Source organism: Amborella trichopoda, chromosome 2 (genome assembly GCF_054954075.1).
Source record: "Amborella trichopoda isolate Santa Cruz 75 chromosome 2, AtrichopodaSantaCruz75HAP2 v2.0, whole genome shotgun sequence".
In the NCBI taxonomy this organism is placed as follows: Eukaryota; Viridiplantae; Streptophyta; class Magnoliopsida; order Amborellales; family Amborellaceae; genus Amborella; species Amborella trichopoda.
The window spans coordinates 3,802,842-3,823,403 of record NC_142337.1 but is presented as its reverse complement, the minus strand read 5'-3'; the positions used below and the strand labels follow the sequence as shown (position 1 = coordinate 3,823,403).

The 20,562-nt window shown below is 35.2% G+C and overlaps 1 protein-coding gene across 6 annotated transcripts; it reads left to right on the top strand.

Moving 5' to 3' along the window:
* Nucleotides 1-1,942: 1,942 nt before the first annotated feature.
* LOC18435891 (Radical SAM superfamily protein) lies at nucleotides 1,943-16,170 on the top strand. Of its 6 annotated transcripts, none has more exons than XM_011625715.3 (8): nucleotides 1,943-2,440; nucleotides 7,887-8,514; nucleotides 9,096-9,277; nucleotides 13,037-13,127; nucleotides 13,278-13,435; nucleotides 14,544-14,715; nucleotides 14,885-14,995; nucleotides 15,775-16,170. In XM_011625715.3, exons 2-8 carry the CDS (start codon nucleotides 8,134-8,136, stop codon nucleotides 15,853-15,855), a joined length of 1,176 nt encoding a protein of 391 aa, XP_011624017.1. In that variant the 5' UTR covers nucleotides 1,943-2,440; nucleotides 7,887-8,133; the 3' UTR covers nucleotides 15,856-16,170. The 6 variants fall into 6 exon arrangements, with proteins under 6 accessions (XP_011624017.1, XP_006845988.1, XP_088713584.1 ...); XM_006845925.4 differs by having other exon boundaries at nucleotides 1,999-2,440; nucleotides 8,025-8,514; XM_020668275.2 differs by having other exon boundaries at nucleotides 2,099-2,440; nucleotides 7,220-8,514.
* The last annotated feature ends 4,392 nt before the right edge of the window (nucleotides 16,171-20,562 follow it).

Genomic DNA, 20,562 nt, shown 5'->3' with positions numbered 1-20,562 from the left:
TAAGGTGGTTTGAGAATCTATTTTCATCTCTAACTATAAAATCTTAAACTCCAAAAATAGTTCAAATCAAATAGATATATAAACACTTGAAAATATTAAAAAGGAGCTGTCTAGATGACTTGTACAAGTGGCAATTTTAAATGGGTGTGGTTTGTATAAGGTTGCAACCTTAAGGCGCACCTTCGAACCTTATCATAAATATAATTGTGGTGTAATTTTTTTTTAAGGTGGCTTGAGAATCTATTTTCATCTCTAACTATAAAATCTTAAACTCCAAAAATGGTTCAAATCAAGTAGATATATAAACACTTGAAAGTATTTAAAAGGAACGGTCTAGATAACTTGTAGCAAGATAAACTAACTTTATGACTCAATTTTTTTTTTTCTTTTCACCTCATACAGCTCGATGTCCAGATGATCAATTAGAGTGTTTTCCAACGTCAAAATAGCCTTCTATGATAGATTTTTTAGGTGCAACTAAATTCTACATTTTAAAGTTGCAACCTTATATAAACTCGGGTCTTTTAATTACCTGTATTTCTTTTTGAAGAGTTAAAAAAAGCAAGGTAAAATTTGGGTAATTGACTACCTATTTCTTTGTTCTTTTAAAAGGCACCCATGAAATGGGTATTTCTTGAAGTTAAGACCGTTGAAACCATGGTCATAAAAAAGAAAAACACTTTTTTTTTTTGTTAAAATGCTATTAATTTTTGTTAACATGTCCTCTCAAATTTTTGAGAAAAAATTCAGTAAATTGAAATTTTCACTCTATGGAGAGAAGATAGTCCTGCAGGACAAAATTGTACATTAGACCCCACCACCACAAAGGGAGATTTTTATGATCTTGTAATCTTTTGGGAACAACATTGAATCCCTCTCATACAGGCCTCTAAACATTAGCTATGGACCCAAATGCTTTACAAAATAAGTTAAACCTACTCATGTCATGGCTCCCCCCTCTCTCTCTCTCTCTCTCTGCCGGGCATCTTTTCAGTGTCGGTTGAATTTATTGGGTATGTGATACAATATTACCCTATGTTCAATACTTTGGGTATATTGTGAAATGAAATTTAAAAATAAGAGATATGGAGATATCTTCCCTATTATAGAGTACTGCGGCAAAATCCTAGCTACCATTGTGCCCTATTTTTAGGTGGGTATTTTCAATAGCCAGTGCCATATTAGAATCGGCAATGGAGGTTGGTTTGAAAGTTGTTTTATAACTGTGAAAAGGGGAATTGGTCATACTTTCTTGATTTTGAAGTAATTGTTATATTCTTGATTTTTTTTTTTTCCATATTTATGTTCACGGTGATTGGCAAGAGAGAGGAAATCTTTGGTAGATGGAGTTGCTGCGCTGAGTTAATTGTTTCTCGAATGTAATTAGTTTGTGTTTGTTTGTTTTTTTGGTTTGTCTTGGTTGAATGTAATTTTCTTTTGTTTGTTTCGAAGAAAGAGGAAATATTTGGCAAGAGAGCAGACTTAATTAGAGAGAATGACCGCCTTTATGAGAGAGGTGAATGTTTATATTACTAATAAGCATGGAGGGATCAAAATAAAGATAAGATTTTTTTTAAATGATCCTCAAATTACAATTTGAAGGGAAATCAAACGGATCCAAACTTGTGAAACACTGGATTATGGATTTTGGGAAGCGAGTACACCTAAATCATTATGAACAATGTTTTAAAACCTAGCAATTTCTTATGCATATTATAGGAATCAATAGGGCCCAAACCCGTTTGGAAATTGTATGGGTCCGAGCCAGTTCCCTCCTAAAAGCGCCCCTAATATAATCTGTTTTATTTCTCGTTTGATGTTTTTTTAAGGCCCCTTAAAATCCTACCCTTATTTATATATATATATATATATATATATATATATATATATATATTTATATATATTTTTTAAATATTTATTTTATTACCAATATGGCCCATCCAAATCGGTAATCCAACAATCTAACACACATATATGGATAGACGATTCGCCTAGCCTATCAAAGTTTTTCCGGATCCTGCTGAATCGCATTTATGCATTGCGTGCCGAACCGGGACTAGTCGAGTACTCAAATTCTCTCTCTCTCTAGCCGGTGAGCGACTCCTCAACTGCCAAAGCGGACATTCCAAAGTTCAGCAAACCAAGCCAATCACTACAAATCACAAGCTTCTCTCTCTACTGTAATGCCCACCAATCTGTTAATCACTCTCTCTCCTTCCTCTCTTGTAATTCCCGATCAATCTCTCTTTCTCTCTCCTGCAATTCCCAATCAATAAATCTCTTTATTTTCTTTTGAAATCGTTTCTCTTCACCTCTCTATCTAAAGGTTGAGCGAATAAATCCTTTGCTCGTACTTTGCTCAACACTTCGAGCTCCATTGTTGCTAGTTTTTTCTTTAAAGTCGGTAACCTACCTTCCGCGATTAAAACCAGAGCTTGAGGTATGTATTCTGAGCACTGTGAAAATCGTTTTTCCCTTAAATTTGTAAAAATGCGCTACTTATGAGTTACTTTGTTTGTATATCTACTTATGTTGCTCAGGTTTTGTGGGTTTTTCAATCCCTGAGATTTCAGGAGATTTTGAGCCATTTTTACTGCTACAATGGATTTTTTTCTGGGAATGTTTGTGGTGAATATTTTTTGGAGAATTTAGGTGATTTCTGGCTTTTGGGGATTTCCAGTTATTGGGGCTTTTCAGATATAGGTAAAATATTTTTGGGGATTTCCTGTTATTACAGCTCCCTCTATCTCTGTGACTCAATTTATGAGTTACTTTGTTGGTAGATCTATTTATGTTGCTCAGGTTTTGTGGGTTCTTTAATCCCTGAGATGTCAGGAGATTTGGAGCCATTTTAATGCTTCAATGGATTGTTTTTGGCAATGTTTGTGGTTATGAATTTTTTTTGGAGAGTTTATGATTTGTGGCTTTTGGGGATTTCCTGTTATAGGTGGAATGTTTTTAGGATTTCCTGTTATTACAGCTCCCTCTATCTCTATGACACATGCAAGTTTTGAAGAACTTGCCAAGCTCTTGTACATTGAGAGTTTTTGGCTTGCCTTTAGTTCCTTCTCTATGATTTCTTCTTAATTTAGGAGTTAATCTCTGTTGATTGCTTTATGTATCATAAGTTTTTTCTCTTTTTCCCTTTTTGTTTCAAGTATTGGTATTGCAAGTTTTGGACTAGGATTGATAGGTTTTATATTTTCATCTGGTTGAGGTCTATGACCTAGGAATATATGGGTTTTTTCTGTTCATTTTGTAGTTCTTCAAAGATCATGGGTAGGAGCATCTAGACCATCATGTTGTATTTAGCCATTGGAAATCCATTTGGTTTTGACCATACTTTAATTAGTTTTGAGGACGTTAGCATTTAGTTATAGATAGGTTAGTCATTTGATGATGATAGCAGTTTGGGCAAAACTATCCTTGGAGTTTTAGAGGTAATCAAGTGTAATGCATCATTTGATGTGTTCATTTTTTATGATTAACTTCTCATAGATCAGAAAATGTATGCATCTAGTTGCATCAAAACAGTGCAGACAGGCTATATACGGAAATATCATCAGAAAATGTGTTATAAAGTACTCTCTCTCTCTCTCTTGTCCAAAAAATCTTTGCTCTCTCACTTGTCCAAAAATTGCTTGCTCTCTCTCTCTCTCTCATACATTGCTCTCTCTCTTTTGCCAAAAGTAACTTGAACCAAAGTAATAGAAATTTGGATCAAACTATATTGGTATTTCCTTACTGTTGAAATTCTGAAGACAACCATTATCAGATTACAAATTGTTCCATGTCATCATCCATGCATTTCCTTTTTATTCCACTGATGATAAGATCTGGTGATAAACATTGGGTTTATATATCTTTTTTTCATTGTTTTTCTGGTCTTACTAAAGGAAAATATTCACTTGGCTGTGACTTAATTGGTGCTTCCTAACTACTGCTAGATGAAGTTAGAAAGAACTACTTAAAATAAGCCCACGAATCTGATAAGATAGCTCCCTTTCACCTATGCTTGTTGACATATTTGTCTATTAGTTTGATCTTTGACCAATACCCAATTAGTAATAGCATAAGGACACGGTTTCTATGAGTTCATGTAGGAATGAGTCACTTCTTAAAAATATATTTTGAGATGGATTTTTGGACATAATTTTTAAGGACATGTAATCTCTAACATGGAGATCATGAAAATGAAAAAATAAATAAATTTTGAAAATTAGAAATATATTTAGAAAACATTTGGACCGTTAGTTTCAATTATTTTTAGATGGACCACCTATTTTCATCCGTCTTTAAGATGGATGCTTTGTACCTTGGGACTGCATATTGTAGAAATGTGGTCCAGCCCGCATGAAATAATTTTCCATAGCATAATTCACTAGGCTCGTTATATGAATGATTGTGCTTTTCTATAAAACAGCTAGAGCAACAAGTAAAGAACATTGCACCCTTGATTTTAGAAATGCTTAAGTTCATGTATAAGCTAAACGTAGCTGATGTTTGAGGAGATTGATAGTTAGTTCTTTAGAACCAATGATTGTCAGAATATACAACCTGCTCATATCTGATGGCTATTTGGCCTGATATACGGTGAACATGGGCCCAAATATTTGAGTATGAGTAGGTCAATGTGGGTCAGCCAGACGAATACATCGAGTGAATGGCATGGCTAAAAGAACATACCCCGTCCTGAGATTGAATGATAAAATTTCTTGCCATTTGAGAGTGGCTGAGAATTTCTAGATTGTTTTCAAATCCATTGGAATGTGACTCTGATTATATTATAGATATTATTTGTCAGGCAGGTTCCAAAAATGTTGAGCAAATGCAGCTGAAAATTGCAGATAGAATTCTGGACCTGTCTTTCCACGATAGTTGAAGTACTTTACTACTAATTACTGTCAAATGTGCAATTGTTTATGTGCATGTTACTATAAGAAGAATTGGAAAGAAATATGCAGCGTCTAGTGTGAGGAGTATGGACCCATATTTGCATAGATATGCTAAAAACAGAGTCAAATGTTTGAGGTGTAAGTATAGGAATGTTAAACAATTCCTTAAACAACCTGGTTTCCAATTTGATGAAAGTACTAGGACAATAACTGTGCCCGGTTGGAATGATTATGTTCAGGTATTTTTCAAGGGAAAATATCCCCTTATCCCCTATTTTAAACTTCCATAACTCATTAGACCCAAGAATTGAAAATGTTGCTTGTAAGCAAAAGGCCTCTATCTTTTCTATCTTACAACCCCCAGGACTCCTGTGACCATAAATTTGTGACTCAAACAAACACTAAAATGACACCCTATCCAAACTCCATCTCTCTCTGAAACTCCATCTCTTATTCCTAATAAATCTACTCTCTCTCTTTGCTTCACTAAAACCATGCTCCTAGTCACTGTCCTGTCTCTCTCATCATCCTCTCTCTACTTTCTCTCTCTCATTTTCTGTACTCTCTCTCTTCCTCACCTTTCCAGTTTCCCCGCAAAAATTCTCAATTTGCTATCTCTCTCTCTCAACAAATCTCAAATTTTTCTCTCTCTCAATTAATCCTCACCTTTCCATGCCTTTGTCTACTCCACCTTTCTATTACCCACAATCTCTTTCTCTCTCATCTCCCATTTTCTTTTCTCTCTTTCTCTTTCTCTCTCTACACTCTCAAGTCTTAACTCAGTCCTCACTCTTCTTTTTTTTTCAAAGAACCAAAATATGGACTTTCTCTCTCTTCCTTGGGCATCGTGAAGTAGACTCCTAATCAGGCCATTGCCGCCTCTATCCAGGTCGGTTTCTAGTGAGAATGTGGCTTTTCCCAGCAATAATGGGGCTTTTTCCGGAGAGAATGTGGCATTTTCTGGTAGGTCTTTGACTGAATCTGGCGAATCCAAGGATGAGTTCTATTCACCAGGGGGTCGCCCAATACTAGTTCTGCCGGATCTAATGGCTGGAAAAACTTACCAGTGAGTTTACTAGAACCACAGAGACAAAGAAGGTGTGACCAGCTGGTATAGCTCTCTTCCCACGAACCAAACTCTTGAAATTCCCCAAATCATCAAAAGAGACAACAGCAACATGGTGAGGCTGAGTATAATCAAAATGGAGGTTCTTCTTAACGACCCAAAGATTAACAAACCCAACTCCCAAAAGCACAGCAAAAACCAGGAGCAAAACGAGAATTGAGCACACATACGTGGCCCCCAAGCAGCCAAACGCCAGCTTCTTCACAAATAGACCCCCACCTTCAGCCACGGCCAAGGGAGCTCTCGAAACGGCTTCGAGCTCTTCGTGAGCAGTCTCTTCAGCCTTGTGTTTGGCCTCACCAATCGAGTGAAAGAACTCGAGAACCATGGATAAGAAGGCATAGAATGTGGATGAAATTGCAAAGAAGAAATGGGAAATGAAGTTGAGGTGTATAGAGAGAAGGTCGATGAGCCAATCCACTGGTTTGAACAAGAGGGGGTCGCTCTCTTATGGGGCAGGAGAAAGATAGGTGGGGCTTGTCATGGTCTGAGAATCCATGGAGAGAAAGAGAGAGAGAGAAGAGAGAGGAATTTGAAATTTTGGGGAGGGATTGTTTGGGAGAAGAGTGACACCTGCATTATGGATTGACACATGGAGGCCTCATATGGTTACACATAAATCTACTCTCTCTCTCTCTCTCTTCTATTTACATGGCCATGGTGACCTAGAATCTGTTCTTCTGCGAAATCAAACTACTTATGCCATGTTTCCTTCACTGTGTTTCTCTCTCCTCTTGTGTTAGGTACGGAGAGAGATGATGGTAGGGTACAGTGAGCGCCTGAGAAAAGTTTACACCTCTCTCTCTACCGCGCGCAGCAGGGGACTAAGACTCGGTTTGGCATGGGTCCAAAAATTGGATCTAGCTGAATGGTATTAGGGTCCCTGGGTTTGGGTTTGGGTTAGGGTCCAGGTGAATACTGACGGTGATGTGAGAGAGATGGAGTTTTAGAGAGAGAGATGGAGTTTGGATAGGGTGTCATTTTAGTGTTTGTTTGGGTAAAAAATTTATGGTCAAAGGGGTCCAGGGGGTTGTAAGATAGACAAGATGGAGACTTTTTGCTTGCAAGTAATATTTTCAATAGAAAAATAGGGGATAAGGGGATATTTTCCCAATTTTCAAATATGGGTGCAATTTTTACTTTAAAAAACCCACATACTGGGATAACTGTTGAACCTTTACAAATTGCATGTGCATAGGCTAATGAAGCTGAAGGAAAATCGTTCGGCATTGTTTTACCTCCTATGCAGCTCATGGATCAAGTTTTCGCAGGGGACATGGCATAGAGCCTATAGAACAATTTAATTTAATTATGGTCATAAGCCGAAAATCAGATCCTATGCGAAGTATAATTTTGGACATCTTGGGGAATTTGTATTTAACTTCTTCATTATCTACTTATGGATATGATGCAATTTAGCAATAACTTATTGTGGGTTGTGTCGGTATATACATATATATATATATATATATATATATATATATAGAGAGAGAGAGAGAGAGAGAGAGAGAGAGACAGAGGGAAACATAATTCAACCTAAAACAAGATAAGAAAATATGATCAAAACCGTCTAATGCGTTTGTAATATTTGACTTCTTCATTATCTAATGAGATGCAGTGTTATGGATATGATGTAATCTGGGAATCACTTATCATGGGTCATGTATGTAGAGAGAGAGAGTGAGACTGAAAGAGAGAATCATAATTCAACCTATAAACATATCGAAAAATATGATCCGAACTGTCAAATATATTTGTTATATATATTTTTTTGATAAGACATATTTGTTATATTATTGATAACTTAAAAAGCTTTTATATTGGTCATGTATTACTAGAGAATCATCAACTTATAGAATGAACAGTTAAACTGCAGTAATAGCAAACAACCAAAACCTGGTTTTCATCTTCATGGTGCCAAACATGGTATTTTTCATAAACTGGGTTCTTCCAGCAGCAAGCCCAACAACATTGTTTTCTAAATCAGCATTTATATATACTAGAATCTGCAAAACCAAGTATTGAGAAAAGCCCAGATTTGCGTATCCAAGGATCCGAACGACCCATTAAAGCTCAGGCATTCACCAGTCCATTAACCACCACTCACCCACCATGCTTCTCCAGCCTCTCTCTTATGCTTCCTCCTCATTTTCAATCCCTCTGCAAAAACCCAAAACCCATTGTGCACCCTTCCCGCCTTTGCACTTCAGATGCGAGGCCATTGACGCCTCAAAGACAAGAATCCATGACGACTCATCACTAAAACCCCCTTTGAAACCAACCCAATTGTTCGAGTCCAGTGATAAACCAACACATAACCCTTATCCTGGAGGTCTAGGACCCTATACAGGAAGAGATCCAAATGTTAAAAAGCCCCAGTGGCTCAGGCAAAGAGCCCCACAAGGTGGAAGGTATCAGGAGCTCAAGGATTCGCTTTCTCACTTGAAGCTCAACACAGTCTGTGAAGAAGCTCAGTGCCCAAATATTGGAGAGGTATGCAGTCTTTGATTTTATGATGAACACAGTGACAATTGTTTTGAATTATGCAATTTCTTAGGAAAATATGACGTTTGTCTTAGAGAAAGATCATGATCTCAATATCACAATACACTATGTGATTTCGTTGGTCCTTAATATTGTAATATTTTTATTCATTTTTTATTTTTCTTGCATTTTACAGGAAAATATATTAGTTAAAATGAAAAAATAAGTTTCTAAATTCGCACTGAAATGAAATATATAGAAATGTAAGCGATATTGTAGCATATGTTCTAAGAGCTATAGCTCTAATAGTTTACATTTAAAAATACAGTAGAAACAACTATTTTTCTCATCTTCTCTCCAATATATTTTCCCCAATTTTATGACATTGAGCTTATTTTTTGTGTCATTTTCTTACTTTTTCCCACGATATATCAATAAATTCCTAAGAAAAATGAATTTTTGAAAATTTTACCTAGAGACTATATTTGCCAAGGAAGTATTGACAACTAAATTTTTCACCATAAATAAGAAGTTGTTCAAGCTGGGTGCTGTTATCTTATTATATTTGGTTTCATCACATGTGGGGCCAGTGTTGGAATGGTGGTGGAGGAGCAGGTGGGGAAGGAGATGGCATTGGGACCGCAACAATTATGCTTTTAGGGGATACTTGTACACGTGGTTGCAGGTTTTGTGCAGTGAAAACCAGTAGAAATCCAGCCCCTCCTGACCCAATGGAACCTGAGAACACTGCAAGGGCAATTGCAAGTTGGGGGTAAAGTTTTCATTTATTAATTTTGTTGTAATTCATTCTTAATTTATTTTTTGGTGGGACTTCATTTATCTTTTTATCATTGTATCTCATTTGTTGAGCTATTAAATGATGTCTCATTGGTTACCAATAGACAATGCTTTTCTTGTAGAAGTTATTGCTTTCCTGTTTGTTTCATTCTTAATTTTTACTTTGGTGATAGGTTGTAGAGTAAGTATTGGAGCCAATAGACAATGGTTTTCTTGTAGAAGTTATTGTTTTCCTGTTTGTTTCATTCTTATTTTTTACTTTGGGGATAGGTTATAGAGTAAGTATTGGAGACATCATGTTTATGTTTTAGACAAAATGGATCGTTAAAAATGATTGGCGAAGGAATGGAAGTTAGTAAATAGGAAGCTAGTGTGGGAGAATGCAATGTTCGATTTTTGCAGGCAGGCATTTGGAATTTCACTTGTGCTTTTGACCATGCCTGCGTGCTAGCTACTGTATTTTCTTTTATTTGCGTCGTATATCCCTGCTTATACTGCTGTGCAAAAATTGTTCGACATTGATATGTGGGTTGATTATGCTCAATGTACAGTTGAATTGGCCTTATCATTATCTTTATTGTTTATTTTCTCCATCGTGTGGAAATGTTTTCTCATTTTCTACTCGAGTTTCTTAGACAGGCCCTTTGTGGTCAACCCATCCTGATCTAGTGTCATGATGGGTCTTTAATTTTGGATAAATTGGGGATACTGGAATATTGATCCAATAAAGTGCTTGTGGTTTCCGTGACATGGGAAGGATTTTTATTTTTTGAGAATTTGTGGCACGGGAGTGATTCAAATGCTATACATGCCAATTTGTGGCATTCTAACCATATCGATTAAGTCAATATAAAAATCTGATGTGGTGAAGCGTGCTGGCCTTTTAGAGAAAGTTGTTGCACTATGACATTCAAACTTACATACTGATCAGTGAGTTATGTCCATGAGATCATGAGAATTGGTCTTTAATTACCATTAAGAGAAGAAAGAAAAGAAGGAAGAATTGAACGTGAGTTGATGTCGAGGGTGGATATACCTGTCCTTCTGAAATTTTTTGTCGATGTCGATAAAGTTTACCATATTGATTAAATTCTACTTCCACATATGTACCTAACTGGTGTCCAGCAATTGACCAAAATGCTGCACCATATGGATTGAATTCCACATCCATGTATGGGCCTAACTAGAACCTTTTTTGCTTAGCATAATTTTTTCATTTTGTACTTAGCAATTGACTAAAAATGCTGCGCTAAGCATCTGTCTCTTGCTGTTTTAATGAGTTGCTATCTGTAGAGAGTCTTAGACAAAAAATATTTTGGTGGCTTTGCCATTGTAGTATCTGTGTGTGTGTGCATGCACATGTGTGCAGGTGTGTAGGTGTTTAGCTGCCCCATTTCACTTTGGATCCTGAAGCAGATTGTTAGTGATAAACCCAAGGAAGGTGAAAATGATTTCTAGTCGTGCCCCTTTTGCTCCGTTCAGAGACTTTGTGCTCTCTCTTGATTGGCTTCGAACCTAACCCTGCCTTCGATCTTGATTGTATCCAAATCATGACTATGGCTTTGGATATGTCAATGCTATGGTAAAGCTTTTGTCCCATCAAAGAAAGATGGCCACAATATGAGAAACCTTCTCCTTTAAAATAAGGTCTTACGACCCAAACTCCTTTTGTGTTTTGTTCTATTTTAAGGATTGAAGGACATGAGAAATACGCATTCTGTTAAAAAATCCGAGAGGAGATGGTTCTTGTACCCCCTCATCCACAAAAAGAGCTGCCATGGAGAACAGATTAAATGTTACTTCAGTGTGGGGCCCGCTTTGTTCTATTTGACCAACTATCTCAATGATTGCTTGCATGAGACCCTTGATCATGATACCATTGACATTATTCAGTAAGAGTAAACTTTAAATGATATTATCCAATGACAGTATCCACTAAGAATAATATGATGGAAAAATGAAAGCATGAATGATTAACTAAAGTTAAGTCTGTGGGAAATAATTCAACGGAAATCAACTTTGTCAATTTCATCAATTTCAGAACCAGAAAAGATATTGCTGAGTTTACCCAATCTCGGGGGCTCATTAGAAGTTGCTTTCTTCATGATACTCTTCGCCCACACTTAGTGCTCTTTGAGTTGCAATAGGATTTTGTCAAATCCACCTCCAGATACAACCAAGCCAGTTAACACCTTGTTGCATCCCGAAAACAAACCTTGATGCACAATGGTTCATTGATTTCCTCAGTCTATACCCCACTTTAGAGAGAGAAATTAATATAAAAAGACCTGATGCAAAGCAGCTGATCTAGTGAGGTAAACCAGTGCACAACCACCACCACATTTCTGGTTTTTCGATTTTTCGAGAGATGAAAAACCAGGCCATACAAGAGCTCACACTAAGTCCTGCTAGACATCCTGCTTGACATGGCAACAATGCTATTAAGGCTGGACCAGACCGGTCTGCGCCACTGGTTGCACTGGGAATCTGGGCCAGATCTTATCCTTTCTGATTATTGAACCACCAACTCATCAAAACTAGTCTGAACCGGTGGTGTAGACTGCTGCCCTGTTCAGACTGGTTTTGCACTGCATTTTTAAAATTTTATTTCTTTATATTTTCATACCAATAAAAAAATTCGAACTGTCTAGCCCTGATAACAAAACCAGTCTGAATTGGGCCTGACCGACCGCTTTGTGCTGGATTGGTGCCCTCCTTAGTTCCATGACCGGTCTGGTCATGATAACATTGAATGAGAGCCTATCAAGATTCCTTTATTTATATAGGTGCTTGGGGGGACAAAAATTCTCTAACCCCTGTGTGACTGAATTACTCAGTGTTAGGTGTAGCATAAACGTAGAAGATGTTAATGCTTTCACCACTTCCTCTCAATCACCATAAATTTTATACGTTAGATGCTTGGATTAGATCAACTTGTCAAAAGAGAAAAAAAGGGGTGGTGTTTTGCATTAAAACCACAAAAGAGAGGCAGACCAACAACTATCTGAGGATGACCCCATCTTCATACTAACCCAACCTTATGTTCATCTGCACTTCTGACGTTATAGTGAGAATGGTGTAAGGGCCACAGCTTCCAATGTTCTCTCTCAAACAAAGGTCAATTATTAAATAAGTAATGTACAATGATTGGTTTTTTTTAATCATAAATCGGGTCGTCTTGTGGAGTAGTTGCTCTCAGCTGTCTCGTGCACTTCTTATTCCCCTAAAATTTCTAGACATGTGTGTCTAGGTTACAATGTTGTCTGAGGAATACAGGACTGAACTTATTGTAAATTAATGTTAAATGATCTTTAACTTTTGTTATTAAGGGCATGTTTGATTGGTTGAGCTTTTTGGGCATGGGAGACCTAAGTTCCACCTCTCTTGTTTGATGAAGAAGTGTGGAAACCGCAATATGGGAGTGCGACCTTCCATGCTCCTCTTAAAAAGGAGCCATTTTTGGAAGATGCTTTTCCATGCCGTGGCATGGAAGCTGCCTCTTCCACAATTTGTAGAAAAGGAGTCTATGGCAGAGCCGCAGAGCCCTCTTCCACCAGTTAAACGTGCCCCAAGATTATTGTTGTTCCTTGAATGTAGTTGAAATGACTTTATAAAATATGATAGTACACATTTTCAATTTTGCTGATGGTTCGTATTCCAAAATTGACATAGCATAAGCTAGATGAAGCTTTGTCTTTGTCACTATACTTATTCTGATTTATTTATTTCGCAGTGTTGGTTATATCGTTCTGACAAGTGTTGACCGTGATGACCTAACCGATGGTGGGAGTGGCCATTTTGCTCGTACAGTCAAAACATTGAAGGTTTTTGCTTTGTGCAAAATATTGCAAATGCTTTTACTTTCAGTCAAATACTGTGTTGATATACACACGCACAAAGGGAGGGAGGTGGGTAGGGATGGAAACGTATTTTTATGTGCGAGCGGCTGAAATATTTGTTGATTCACTGTGCAGGACCTCAAGCCAGAGATCCTTGTCGAGTGCTTAACTTCTGATTTTAAAGGAGATTTGGGAGCTGTATCCACTGTGGTTCATTCCGGTCTAGATGTGTTTGCTCACAACATTGAGACCGTGAAAAGGCTTCAGCGTCTGGTTAGAGATCCTCGAGCAGGGTAAAATAAATTGTTTGATATGTTGATGAATTGGTAGTCCTTTCTACTGCTATGAATCACTTTATCAACATGCATCCCTTAATAACATATAAAACGTGCAGATGTGTTTCTTATGTGTTCCTATGATTGAGAGGATGTTGGTGGAATGGAGAATTATCTAGTCGTAGATATCTCCTGTCAACCCCTCTCCGATGTTTATTTTACCAATGGATGAGATCCTTACGTTTGCTTGTGAACCTGCCTGCCTCTCTCTCTCTCTCTCTCCCCATCTGCCCACCCAAATGTACACAGACATCTCTAGTTCTCTCTCTTCTTTGTTTGTGTACAATGATTTTATGTCATTATTATGACTATTATTTATAGCGGTCTGTGTCCCTTCTCAAGCATGTATCTTAGATACAAAAAGGATATGCATAGGCTACTTCACTATGTGCTTTTGATTGCTTACAAAACTGTCCCAATACTAGGGTCCTCTGTCATAGTACAGAGCTGGTTCTCATACACCAATATCTCTCTCTCTCTATGAACTCTTTAATCTTGAATACCAATTGGGTGTTTCTCTCAGTCTGGCATTGTTGAATGACTCAGTATCTATGCAACTCTCACAGCATTTCAGTTAGTTTCTTGAATACCAATTGGGTGTTTCTCTCAGTCTGGCATTGTTGAATGACTCAGTATCATCTATGCAACTCTCACAGCATTTCAGTTAGTTTCTCTTATATGTTTCACTACACCCACTTGCCTGGAACTCCATAAATCTCATTAGAGGAGCAAAATTTTCCATAGGAGTTGGTAAATACTCCACTTACTCTTACTGGAATATATCCTTTTGACATTGTACTCGATTATCTTCCCTTAATCATGGTAAAGAAAGAGTGGTCCTCTATTTCTTCCTCAAGAGTTCCATCTTTGCAAGCTTGGGTAGTAAGGCCTAAGACAAGAGCCTCCCCCAAATTTGATGAACTGAATAATTTGACTTGCTGCTTCAGTTTTGCTCTCTGAACTCTCTAGTGCCGTTTATTTTCCTTCCATTCTTCGTATTTGTCTATTTTTCTGTATTGGCTTCGACACCCTTGGCTTTCTTCTTTACATTCTTTTAAAAATGCAGGTATCAGCAAAGCTTAAATGTTTTGAAACATGCAAAGACATGCAAGGAAGGGATGATAACCAAGTCTTCCATAATGCTTGGGCTTGGGGAATCGGATGATGAGTTGAAGGAAGCCATGTCTGATATGAGATCAATTGGCGTTGATATCCTCACTCTTGGACAATATTTACAGGTTTATACCTCTCCTCTTTACTCAGTAAAGGATATGCTGCTCACCTTTATTGATAAGTATCATACTTTTCACTATTACACGTTTCTACCTATGCATTCGTTTTATTTTTTGACTAACATGGTTGATTGTTTCTATGTGCATGTTTGTTTAATGGGTGCTTTCTTGGCAGCCAACACCCTTGCACTTGACAGTAAAGGAATATGTAACTCCAGAAAAATTTGCCTTTTGGAAAGAGTATGGAGAGTCAATTGGGTTTTGTTATGTTGCCAGTGGGCCTCTGGTAACGTCCCTGCTTTGGATTTTTTGTTACACAATTGTTGATGATTTTGATGTAATGAGAGCTATACATGTTCCTTCTACAATGTGCAAAAAAATATTTCCGTTGAGTGTGGTAAAACAGCTCTATGACAATGATAATAACCCATTAAATTAGTTCACAAGTTGCGATTTTGAGCTATGTTTAAGAGAGAGAGAGAGAGAGAGAGAGAGAGAGAGAGAGAGCTTGCACGTGGAAGAAATTTGAGAAGCTGGGGAAGTTTCTATCATTCCTGGAGAGATCGGTGAGTTTCAGGCTTTTACACTATTTGGAGAACTATTCCAAGGAAGTGGCATCCAATATGCTGTAATTTTCTTCCTTTTTGTTTGTGGGATGAACTTTTCGAAAAAGGAAAAAAAAAGAAAAAAGAAGAAGAAAGGATTACAAATAGATATTCCCTTTACTGAATTCCTATTGGTGTCCCTATTGTGCATTTTCACTTATTTGTTTTATTTAGTCTCTTGTAAATAATTATTTTTTATTTTTGTGATTTTTTCTGGAAAGCAAAAGTTTATGAGATCTGAAGCATTGTTAATCATGTTGAATTGCAAGTTATTATTTCATTTGGCAGAAACTGATCACATTTGCAGTTGTATGACTAGAGAGTGTAAATTGCCTTTTTCCTTTTTAACTTATCAAGATGGTGATGATAATATCTTGTGCCTCTTATTGTGATTTGATTGTAAATTTCCTTTTTTCTCCTATTGGTTTGCGCTTATTAAGTTCTTTCTGGTATGTTGCAGGTCCGGTCCTCCTACAGAGCAGGTGAGTTCTTCATCGAGAGCATGTTGAAAGAACAGAGAGCGTCAAACTCCCCCAAATAACAGTTTGCAAATTAACATGATTTGATTATAAAAAGCAATAAATTCATCATTTTTGCAAGAAACTTTCACAGCAAAGGCTACATGGCCTTGGTGTGTGTGCAAGATGCATCCATCATGAGCTGACAAGGCGTCTCTGTGTGGCTTAGATTTTGTGTTTGTCTGTATCATCATCATCATCAGAGTCATCATCATTTATATTATTATTAATGCCAATACTTGGTCATATTTTTGAAAGGGAAATAGCAGAATGAGCCAGTTAAGTGTAAAAATGCTTGGATTGAATGTCAAGTTATTCAATGTCTTATGTGAATAAAAGTATGAGAAGAAAGAGTAGAACTTAGATTGATGTTGGAGCTTTCAGGGTAAAATTTCCCTTCACTGAAGAAAGAAATTGTTGAGGAATATTATTCATAGATAAGGAATTGTATAGGGTTTTTAGTTTGTTGTTTGTTGTTTTTCACTTTTTTCAGTAGGTAAGTGGTGTTAGAAACAAAAATAACAATGCTACACCAACAAACATCTCTGAGTGAATCAGCCCCTAGGCTGGTTTTGGACTGTGGCCTAGGGCTATTATTGCTTTGAATATTATAGAACAAGGGAAAAATGGCTTTTCTTTCTTTCTTTGGTGGCATTTTATCCACAACTCAGGTTTGAAAAGTTACAGGCACAAATAAGTTGCCGAAAAGTTTTATGATTCTCATGTTTGGTACTGTCTAAATAGGCCCTGACGATCTACATGGTAAGAAATAATCTTTGAAAACAAGTGTTGATTGAGTAAATCTATAAAAACTTCAAAATCTTAAAAATAAAAGACGGTCTAGATAACTTGTTACAGGATGAAAGGAAATTTTTTTTTTTTTAATATATAATACATATTGAGGTCGAGATGATTAATAGGAAAATTGTTAGCTTTGGAATATTCTTTTCTGTTGGGGATATTTGAGGGGCACCTTTTATAAGATTGCAACTTCAAACTTTTTCCTTCTAATAATGGATATAGTGATATTTTTGTGTTATGCTGACAGAGAAACCTTCAAATTTTAGGAACAAGTGCTGAAGTGAAACTAATTTCAATTTAAATTTGTGCCACTGAACTATCCAAACAAAAAGGGAACGGAAAGATATACAAAAATATTTGCTTATAGAAGAGTCAAGTCAAATGAAAGATATAGAAAAGGATTTGCTTATAACATAGGGGTCAAAGGTTCATACTCTTGGAAAAGATACACTGTTGTCTGATTCGCTTCGTTTTGATCGAAGAGGCTAAAGCCTTTGGATTTTAGTCTTGGACCGAAGTGAAGTGAAGCTTGGTGCTATTGTTTCAGGTTGGGCTGCTTTGGTCAGCTTCGGGCCTCTTCGGTCAGCTTCGGGTTGCTTCGGTCAGTTTTGGCCCGATTTGGTAGAAGCAAAGAAATATCTATACGAAAGTATTATTTTTTGAAAATTTTATTTTTAATGTTTTCATTATTTTATATATCTTTATAAATACAATATCTAATTCATTTATATTAATTTTTTTTTAAAAAGACCGAAATTTTCCCTCGAATAAACCGAAGCATCAAATTGCTTTGTTTTTTCACCAAAATCGAAGAAGACTCAAAAAGCTAATCTGACAATATTGATTGGGAAGGCCATGTTGACAACAATGGATTCACCCGGAAAACCATACCTAATATTTCTAAATATATTTTTACATTAAATTCATGAATTGGAGCTCTAGAAAATAAGGCTGATCCGATGGTGCAAATAGTTAGAAGAGAACTCAATCAAACGAAAAAAATCTAATTTCTCAATTCTTTAACATCATATCTCAACCATTCTAACTGTTGATCATGTGTATTTTGATTGGATAACTTGAAATGAAATAAAAGAATAAATAAAATGTTAAATAGTTCATAGTGCATTTTAATAAATTTCTCCAATTAAAATGTTTGTTCGAAACGTTCATCTTTTTCCAGATTTGTTATTGGGATGGTTGAGAACTTGACATCATTGACCCTTCAAATGTTGGACCCCACCCAAAGAAATTTACAAGAATTTAATTTTAGGAAAATTTATGAAATTACTCATAAGACATTAACAATTTAACACCTTCCAAAATAGCAGCTTTTATAAGTGCTAGTATCGGTCCACGCTGGTACACAACCACCTTTTAATAGTTCACCAGTGGGATCACGAGCGTTGCATATAAAAATGAAATAAGCGATGACATAAATAATTATGTAAATATATAATTAAAAGTATTTAAATATGTTTCAAGTATTTATCTAAATAATTTCATAAATATGCGATAGAATAGTATATTAATATGTGTTAAGCGATCCCCTAAATAATTATATGATTTTCCAATGTAAAAAATATATTTACATAAATTTTTTAATATTCATCATAATATTACAATAATATTAATAATGTTGATTCTATTATTATTATAAAAACAGTTAGCAATAAAAATTTAAATTATTATATTAATTTTAAATTAATGATAATAAATTCATATAATTTCATTTTTATTATTTGAATATATTAATAATATTCTAATTTTAATAATTCTATATAATGTTCATAATTATAATTAATAAAACTATACTAATTATTGTCATAATACATAAATTACTACATTAATATCAATAAAATTGTAATGAAAATAAATACATATTGGAATATTTATAATTAAAAATATATAATTATGATATTTATAAAAACCATTATAGTTACTTTGTTATTATTTTATTAGTGATATGTTATAATTACTAAGGACATCCTCATGTTGAATTGATTTATTAATTCTTTATTGTAAATTTTAATTTATAGATACATTTAATATCACCTGTAATTTTTAAGAATTTGAGTTTTTAAAAGTATAGTCATAAAATTTGTATATTTTGAAATAAATATTATGGAATTTTATTTTATAGAAGATGTCATTTCTATTATATACTTTCTTTATGTGTGATTAGTAACCCCATGCTTTGAATGTGATCAAGTATTCATAAATGCCTCGTATAAATGGTTGGAAAAATTACGTAAATATCCGTTTTAGTTTTTGTTATTATCAAAATATCAACTACTTTTCGTTATTACTTATATGTCCGTTTTTTGAGCTTCCATAATGATTTTTTTTAAAAGAGGCGAAACTACCAATTTTCTGTTTTTCAAAAACCTAAATCAGGCCAATTTCGGTTTTTGAAAAACCGAATATTTTCGGTTTTTGAAAAACCGAATATTTTTTATTTTTGAAAAACTGAATATTTTCGGTTTTTCAAGAACCAAAATTTTTTCTCTCTCGTGGGTCCTATGCATATTCTCTCTCTACCTCTCTCTCTCCCCCACTATCAATTGGGTAAGTGAAATCCTCGGCTTATATTTTATTTTGATGGCTTGCAAATTTTAACCTATAAAATTTAAAGTTCAAAAGCAAAATGAGGAAAAAATAAATAAAAAGATATAAAATTAAGAAAAATAAAAACCCAGCTATAATTTCTACATTTCTTTTCCTATCTATGCCAAATTTTTCCTAAAATAAAATCAACAACACAAGAACCTTGACAAAGCAGCAAAAATGAGAAGAGAGAGATAAAAGGATCACCCATTCCTTGATAACTCCATGAAAAGAGGCCAGGCTTGTAGGCCCAAAAACTTTGACTCTATCCCCAATCAAGTCCCCAATTGAGAACCAAAATGGGCTTTATTCGCCCATTCCTCATATAATAAGCATAGGATTCGCCCAATTCATAAAATAAAATTGTATGGTTTTATACGCCAACCCCTTGAACAATCTCTGTATTTTGGTATTACACGACAACCCCAGAAGTAATCTCAACGTTCTTCATCAATAAATAACTCGATAGGATCAAAATTTTGAGCTTCAACTAGAGCATTGTCATCGCTTAGGACCAAGATTTTGATCTTCCAGTCTCTGTAATTAGTTTTTACCATAGAGAAACGATCATCCCACCTTACAATCCAGGAGTATTTCACAGACCATGAAAATAAAATATAGGCTGAGGATTTCACTTACCCAATTGACAGTGGTAGAGAGAGAGAGGAAGATAGAGAATACCCAGAGAACCCACAACGGATAAAAAATTTCCATTTATGAAAAACCGATTTTCGCTTGATTCGGTTTTTGAAAAACTGAAAAATAGGTAGTTTCGTATTTTTTTAAAAAAAAATTGTTATGAAGTCAAAAATAGACATATAAGTAATAACGGAAAATATTCGGTATTTTGGTAATAACAAAAACTAAAACGGATATTTACATAAATTTTCCTAAATGATTTATTCCTTCCAAATACCATTTTAACTATAATTTTTTAATTTTAGAGTTGAAGATCAACCTAAAAAAAATGCCAGCATTGAAGATCCATTTGAACTTGGACAAGAGTTAATGGTAATATTTTCGCTTTCAAATTAGAAAATTTGATTTAGAGCTTTGCTATTAATTTTAACTTTAACATTTAGAACTTTGCTATTAATTTTAACTTTAACTTGGAACATTGGAAGAGACTGTTGATAAAAAAAACCGATATCTCGTGAATGTTCTTTCCATTTATTTATTTTTATAGTAAACCTTTCCTACATTTCTTTTCCTTTAGGCTTCACAAATATCTTTACTTCACCATTTCAAAATTAGTTTTCATACATGAATTACTACATCAATATTAATAAAATTGATATTAAAATATTTATAATTAGAAACATATA

Excerpts from the sequence above, each read along its gene's own strand:
- LOC18435891 (XM_011625715.3), top strand. The coding sequence starts at position 8,134 with ATGCTTCTCCAGCCTCTCTCTTATGCTTCCTCCTCATTTTCAATCCCT. Across the intron at positions 13,128-13,277 it reads GTACAGTCAAAACATTGAAG|GACCTCAAGCCAGAGATCCT; the intron begins GTTTTTGCTTTG and ends TTCACTGTGCAG. Across the intron at positions 14,716-14,884 it reads CTCTTGGACAATATTTACAG|CCAACACCCTTGCACTTGAC; the intron begins GTTTATACCTCT and ends CTTTCTTGGCAG.